This window comes from Micrasema longulum, unplaced genomic scaffold (genome assembly GCF_059751315.1).
Source record: "Micrasema longulum isolate JH-2025_06_02 unplaced genomic scaffold, ASM5975131v1 h1tg002616l, whole genome shotgun sequence".
Classification (NCBI taxonomy): Eukaryota; Metazoa; Arthropoda; class Insecta; order Trichoptera; family Brachycentridae; genus Micrasema; species Micrasema longulum.
Window position 1 is genome coordinate 1 of NW_028279751.1, and position 8498 is coordinate 8498.

The following is an 8498-nucleotide window of genomic DNA, read 5'->3' on the forward strand; positions in this document are numbered from 1 at the left end:
TAATATCCATTTATATGTTTGTGTTTTTAAATCATATAAACAATTTATTATTTGTTTGTGTTACTTACTAATGAGAGATATCAGTTTAGGCAATAATCCAATCTTCACCATACGACTTCGAAGTTTCGTATCAAATGTTAAGTTGAATAAAAGTCTCAGCGTAACATTTACTAGATCTGGACTAGATGTCGCACTGTCCAGCAGGCCCGGGAGTCTTTCTATAAACCCATGATTAACCATAGCATCTTTGTTCTCCTTGTAAACTGACAACTTAAGAAGGAACGACACAATGAGAATGGAAAGATCCACATTAGAATGTCTTTGTAGAGCTCCGACCAATAAGCCCACAATATCCTTCTTGTGCATTTTTTCTTCCACTTTAACATTGTCAGCGATATTAAGAAGCAGATAAAAAGCTACTCGTAATAATTGCTCCTGTCTCTTAGTGAGGGCTTTTAGTTTTCTCTTGAGCTGCTCCTCGTCAGGTTTGTTGGAGTCTGCAGCGTTGCAGAGATCTTCATGATAGCTGGTGTTGAGGGACCGTGATGTGCGATTAGTAGCGCTGGCTTCACTCACAGCCCAGGTACCTGACTTGGGGCGGCGTTTTGGTTCTGGTATACGACTTTTTGGAAGTTCACTCTGAGAAACGTTAAAATTATTATCAGATTACAAAATTAATACTACGGTATAATTTAAGTAGACAAGAGTCTGTATTTTTAATACAAGAAACCTATTCAATTTAAGTGCCATTTAAGTGTGAAAATTGATATGTATTTTATGAAAATGACATTTAATTATTCATAATAATAATAATAGGATAAAATGACAAAAGCGATTTCCAATTATAAAAAAATAAGTTTTATGTATTGGTCGGCGTAACTGAAATTTGTACACTAGAGGAGAGAGAATAAAATATGATTTTTTAGTGTGTTCAGTAAAATTACGTATTTTTTTAACATACAAAAAAAACATTTTAATCTCTCTCCTAAAGTGGTAAAATTTGAGTTACTCGGTGATGGATTGCCTTCGACGATATATTTAAATGATTGATTTACCATCATACCTTTTCTGGAGTATTTACAGATTTTCCTTTGCCCTCGATAGTATCTTTCCACTGATCAAACCTCTTCAATTCAAAATCAATAACATCCATACAGAGCGATCCAATCTTATACTGAAGTATGACAGGATGGAACTCATTGTACGTGGAGAATGAGAAGAACGTGAACACTATATTGGTACTGAGCTCAATGCTCCTCTTCCATTCTTCTCTGAGAACTCGGGATAGAGCACTCAACAATGCCTCTGAAATTACACTCACTGGAATTAATTACTGTTAAACAAACTTATTAATAAGTACCTGGGCAAATATTAGCATATAGTGTAAATTATTTTTGGGAGAGGCTATTTGATAAAAGAAATTCACGTCTTACTTAAAAATAACTAAAAACCTACTGACAGAGCATTTCAATACACTATCAAAAAATTTAGCACTTTTTCTATTGAAAAAATTGTTTCAAACTGTATTTCATGTGTTTATTTATTTAACACTTCATATACATATACAATATATATACATATAAGGGCGGGCATATTGCCTTACGGCAATTTCTTCCGAACTACCCAAACCGTTTAGTTTGAGAAAATTACAAGTACATGGACATATTGAATCTTATGATTTTATACAAAACTTGTGTTCACTTGTGATTATTTATCGGGTAGAGACTTATTGGATAATAATTACACAAGGTATAATACTTGATTTATTATCAAAAATGAATCTGAATTTATTGTTTAGCAATCGTTTACAAATCACTTTTAAATATTAAGATGTGTTTGTAGTAGATATACATTTTATTTTATAAAAATAAAACATTTCTATACATGGACAACTGTACGAAAAAGATAGAATGCATGGGTATTGGAGCGAAAATGGAAAATTTTGCAGTAAGCTATTTGTTGTATGCTGGCGATGCAGTTCTTATAGCAAGCAGCAAGGAGGTTTAATGTATGCCTGGAGAGCAAATTGGTGATGAACCAAAACTACGGTCCCAAAAAGTCAAAGTTACGGTATTTGAAAGAGGAAGTGAGGTTACTAAGTGCATAATAAATGTGAATAACTAATGCCTTAAACATGTAGAAGAATTTGTATATCTGAGAAGCATGTTTTCAAAAGACGGAAGAGTAAAAAAAGATGTTGAAAGGAATGTGCGCAGCAAAATGAACAGCGCACTAAGCACAGTAAGTGCTAATAAAAATATGTCAATTGAAGCTAGACTGGCAGTGCATAATGGGGTTTTAGTCTCAACACTCATGTATGGAAGTGAAACATGGAATTGGCAGAGGAAGGATGACAAAATCCCGTCTCTTAGACGAATGTGTGGGAAATCAATGTATGACAGGGTTACAAATGATGAAATCAGGTGAAAACCTAAGTATGAGACAAGTATAATTGATGAGATTCCGAAAGAGTCGCTGAGATGGCTTGGTCATGTAGAACAAATGGATGACAAAAGAATGGTAAAACAGATATACATGGAGAAAATAAATGGTAACGTAGGACGAGGACGACCAAGAAAGACATGATCAGATAAACTAAATTCACATGTCTGGTAATGTCAAAAGCAAACATGGCCGAAGGGCATGTATAACAAGATATATGAATGTGGAAGAAGCTAGGAATGTATGTCAGGATGGACATGTATGGTGATCCATCCTCTTTGCCTACCCCTATGAGAAATGGCATGATGATAGTAGTAGTAACATTATGATTTAAAGCCTCTCTATTGCTGGATTATGTTTGATATTGCACCTTCTTGTGATAAAATATGTTGCGCAGGATATGTCAGGAAGTTTCACAACATAACTCCTAAATTTAGCAAAGATAAGTGTTAACAACACCCCGAGGATTATTTCATAGGTTGACAAACAAGATACAACAACTGATAAATAAAAATGCCTTAAGCACTAACCATTTTTTGAGAGCTCAACTAAGTTATCTGGATTCCTTGCGAGCTGCAGAATAAGTGCAGATCCCTTGATCTTGTCCTGGATATCTTCATACAGCAGTTCTACGTACTGCGGAACATTGGCGACAGAAGCCACTTGGGCAGTGGAGCTGCGGGACTCATATCTCGTATATCTACATTTAAAAAAGGTCATAATTAGAGCTTCTAAATCAGTTCAAACTAAAATCAGTAAACCTATATTTCAATATATATATTTGGATAATTTATATAGCGCCGTTTTTGTATAAATCACCTCAAGGGCGCGCGCTGTACAATAAATAAATATCCCAGCACGTCTTGCAGCTACAGAGCACATGGACGGTTGGGATTATAGTTCCTCGTTTCCAATTATGATATATAGGAGCTAGATTACAGCACGTCTTGCAGCTACAGAGCGCATGGATAATAAGAAATCTAGCCCCTTTTTACATTTATGATTTTTTTATTTGACAATGAAGTTTAAAGTTTCAGTGATATTTAAAAAAATTAAATAAAAACAAATTTATAAAAATGGAAGTTAGATTACAAGTCTTGCAGCTACTGAGCGCATGGACGGTTGGAATTCTAGACCCCATTTACTAAATTTGGAAATTTAATAGTTGACAACATTTACCTATTGAAGCTAGATTACTAATCGTCTTGCAGCTACAAAGTGCATGGACGAGTGAAATTCTAGCAACTTAAATTTATACCGGTAATTTTACAATAAATTCACAAAAATAAACATTGAGCATAATAGTTTATTTGTTAAGTGTCATGGTAAAAAGTAAACAATAAAAAACTAAACAGATAAAGCACCGTTTCAACACTATGGATAACATAACAGATAAAAAATATCTGAAGGGTAGCTTTTGTAGATTTTGGGTAGTCACTAGTCACTGTCGCAGTGTCGCACATGTGCAAACACATGTTGTTTGCTAAATTCTTGGAAGATGGGTGTAGTTGCCGTAGGGGTGAAAGATGTCTATTGTTTCAACGACTTTGTATCCATTTTAGTCTGTATTATTTCATTTTATAATGGGTATGCAAAATTCCTGCTAAATTAATTTATTTTTTACATTATTACTAGACAAACGTGTGTATGAGAGTGGTTTGAGGATTGATGTATCAGTTTGTGTGTATATTGTAAAGAATATTTAAATATATATTAAGTATTTATCAATAAGTTCAATTTATCGTGGGAGGTAGTATTCCAGATAATAAAATCTTGGTACATTTGCGTCACAAATTAATACATTCTTAAACGATTTTAATGGATTCATATACTTTTTTATGATTTTAAAGTAGGCGCACTGTTGTTTGAAAGTTTCCGTTATTCACTACTCGTCACATATTTTAGTGAGAATAAAGTGCAAAATAATGCTTTAAAATGAATAGTCCTCTTTTTCCACTTTCTGTCTAAACATCAACCACGTATAAACACTAGCACAATGTTTTTTTAACAGTTAACAACTTATTTTTAAATTTTAAGCTACGATTGGAGAGAGAAACTATAATTCACGCCCAGCCGGTACGGAGGCTGAGCGCGGAACGAATATAAAGAAAATTCATAATTATTTGATTTCAGATCAGTTGTGTTCCAAAACCGGTCGGCAAATTAATTTTAACTAAGTGATTTTACATAATCATTTAATGTGAAAAATCACAAAATTAGTTTATTTATTATCTTGTTTAGAAAAGTTGTAAAACCCTTGAAAGTTTTATAAATTATTTTTGGCCTTTATAAAGAAATTGCCAAAATTCATTTCTTTTTATGCACTAATCCAAACAATATTTTTCACTTTTTGGCTTTTTAATATTTTCCCCACGTCCTTAACTCTAATGAGCTCCACCTGTACGCGGCGATATATTCATCTAATACTCTCATGGCATCTCTGCATCCCTAGGGGGCGATTACAATCAGAAGCCATATCTCCATAATGGTGGTGGAAGAAGGTGCAATGGCAACACTTGTTTAGTTGCAACCATTAATTAATCACCAACATGTTGCTAGAACCAGCTTCACAATACCTCGTCATATAGAAATAGTAGAAAAGGTTAGCATACCGAAAGTGAAGCAGCCAACATAAGTGTAATGAGTTAAGCTTTAATTCTCTTCGTTTCTAGAAACCTTCATATTTTTTACAGATTATCACATTGTTTGTACTTTTTAAATTGAATATTTGTTGTGTGATACTTACTGGCACCCTCTTTTCTGTTTTTCAAATAGTAAATTAGCTGTTCGACTTCGGTTAGTTTAGAGGGATGTATCAGAGTACACTTGTTCACTACTTCTTTAGCGAGGGCAGCACAATTCGTCTCGGAATTCAAACTACTCAGACGAATTATTTTTTGATAATCCTTGAACAAAAATAAAAATTAAAGTTTCTGAAAAACGGTTTCCACAGTATTAAAAATATATTTATATCGCTTAATATTGTTTACCCAGTACATAGAGCGCTCAATAAAAATCATGCATTAGTAAACCAAATCAATTTGAAAAAACATGTTCATGATCATTGATTACATCAATTCAGATCAGTTCAGTTCAGTTCAGTACCGAAAAAATTGGCATTTACTATAAGTAAAGCATAGTATTATTATGATATGTTTGCAAAACAGTGAAGAAGGTAAAAAATATACATATAAGCGAACATATTAAGCACCGTCTATTTTTTTAAATAAAAATAAATATTTGCGTTCCAATGATTTACCGAAATATTTCATTTTGAGGGGCATTTTCAATGAGTAGTAAATAACTCACTGTTAGAAAATGGGAATCAAGTTGGGGTAGAGTGGGATTCGAACCACGGACTTTTCATCTAGCCACAGGACCACAACCCGATTCAAACTATTTCTTACTAGGAATAGTAAATACCTGTTCTGAGGTAGACAGCATTTTATTTTATTTTTAATATGAAATACAGCATATTTTTCACTACAGATGTCTAAAGATAATTAATACAAAATTGAATAATATACGTGATGTTTGTAAAACTTTACATTAGTTCTTAAGATGTGAATGAATTTATTATTAAATAATTTCGCACGTCACAAAGTCACCCCTAGGTAGCGCCTGCTAACGTCACTCAACAAAAACATCCTTATTAAAATTAACTTAACAAAGCATAAATAAATGCAGAGTTTTGATTATGAGTACATCATTTATTGATTTCAGAAGGCATATTTTTTTTTGCGGTACAGAAACTAGCCTCAAGGCCGCTGAAAGCGAAAATACCGGTCACTGATTTTCTGTAATTTGTAGGTTTAATATCCCCTATTTTTTATCTCTAAAATAAAATGCACATCGCCAATAATATTTATACCAAACAGAATCCAACTAGATTACTCAATTAATTTGAACAAAACATTCTTAATCGATACATGATTATTCATTAACTCTCATTACCAATTTTAATTATTCACAATAAATATAGCGAAAGAATATTATACTTACTTTTTTATCACCATGCATAGGATCTCCAGACTTGCCAAGAATATGAGCTTCAAGTTCGTAATGTACAATTAAGGCTTTTTGTGTTGGATGTACGTCAATAGAACCGGATTTGACTTTCCTGAACAAAAAAGTGGAAAAATCAATATCTTAAATGGTTTGAGGACTGTGATGACAACTGTGACATTTCATTACCTTTTTAAAAACTTCGCATCCTCAGACTGCATATCATAAGTGTATAAATATGTAGCGACGAAACACAAAAATGACGTGATAAATAAAACTATGATCGTTAAAATAAATAAATTAAACAAAAATCCTATCATACACAAGCAGTAAGAAAAGCCCTGTTCTGGGCAGAGTTTTTTTCGTTTTTCCAGTTTCCTTTGACATCTGTCTGTTACCAATCTGTCAAGGATATTCTTTCACTTACGAGAACCATAGATACAAAGACAATAAATACTCAACAATGTTTTGAGTTTGTCCACATTTTTGTAGACAAGGACTGGATTTCACCTCCTAGGTAGATTAAGAGTAACTTGTTGATTAAGCCAACTGGTCCAAAAAGAAACACAAAAAATGAAATATATTTTCTGGCGTTGTTGAGCAGCTCGCTAACTCCACTTAAATCAACAAATGAAAGAATTGAAGGAATATGGATTTTCAAACATAGACAAAATGGTGAAAGTTCACATTGTGTAAAGTAGCCACTTAAACCAGCCAATGACAGGTCATGAGCCCTGGAAATTTCCAGACTTCCATGTTCCCTTAGGCTTTGTAGCTGCAAGACGTGTTGGGATGTTTATTTTATAAGACCCCTGTGATGGTTTTCACAAAAATGGCGTTTTAAAAAATACTCTTTTTTTCTAACGAGTAACTGTGTTTTTACATTCGGATGAGTGACTAATGTCATATTTATTTCATCATGGGATCAATGGAGATACATAATGATTAGGTACTTCATACAAATTAAAACAACTCGAGCTCAAAAAAGTTTTTAATAAATTTATACAAATATTCTTCTATTTGGGAAAAATGAATAAAAAAGGTTCAAATCTCACCCTAGCCTAACGTAATTTTCATTTTCTAATAGTGAGTTAGTTAAAATTTGTTGAAAATCGCCCTCAAAATTCAATATTTGGTAAAAGTAAGTAAATGACGTAACGCCTCCCTTACTTTATTCGTTCTAAAAAATAATTTTGATGTGCCAATATGCCTTCTTGCTCATACTTATCATCGTGGTTTCGGATGTGACAGGGTTTAAAGAACGCCCTGTATAATAATTATATGTAAGGTTATCAATAAAAGTATAAAAAAGAGAAGGAAAAAAACTTACATGGAAGTTGTTTAAAAATTAAAATTACAGTAAAAAAGGACATTTAAAAGTTTGCAATTAGTATTTACAAATATAAATAATATTTTAAATGAAGATTTTTTTGTACAAGTAATTAAAAGGTAAGAATTAAAATAGTGAGTGAAAAACAGGCTCAGAAATAACAAAATAAAAAACATTTTTAATAAGGAACATTTTCAAAAAGGAAACCATAAATATACGCATACATATTTTATTGGATTCAAAGAAACGTGGAGAAGAATCTTCAAATGAAATAATATAAGACAATAAATTTAAGTCAATTTAAAAAACGTCTTCAATATTAATGACACATTATAGTAAGAGCAGCAATATATTGATTTTATATACATATTCAGACTATTTTCTTAATTCTATGATATTCAATATAAGTAATTAAACGGAGTTTAAAAGTATAAAAACATGTTAATGCAGCAGAGAAAAAAGAAAGAATAACAGGTACAGCAAGATTTAAAATTTGAAAAAGCAATATTAGGGAAAAAATTTAAACCAAAGGTAGTTGATACAATTTCATTTAAGCAATTTTAGCGCAGTAATACAAATTTCGGTAGAGAAATTTGATTAAAAATAACAATATTAATGTTTGTAATGTGAAGTGATGTAAGAGAAAAGGGGATCAAAGGGAGTTTTATTCAAAAGTTTTCAATACACTAATTTTAAATAATTGTAATCCTGTATGATAGAT

General features: G+C 32.1%; 1 protein-coding gene across 1 annotated transcript; it reads right to left on the reverse strand.

Moving 5' to 3' along the window:
• Window positions 1-68: 68 nt before the first annotated feature.
• Kap3 (kinesin associated protein 3) lies at window positions 69-5026 on the reverse strand (the record flags this gene model as incomplete). Its single annotated transcript, XM_088240824.1, has 4 exons — window positions 5019-5026; window positions 2973-3142; window positions 1064-1305; window positions 69-639 (listed from the first exon to the last, which is right to left on the reverse strand). Coding segments are annotated over exons 1-4 (991 nt in total), but the record flags the coding sequence as incomplete, so codon positions are not given.
• Window positions 5027-8498: the final 3472 nt, after the last annotated feature.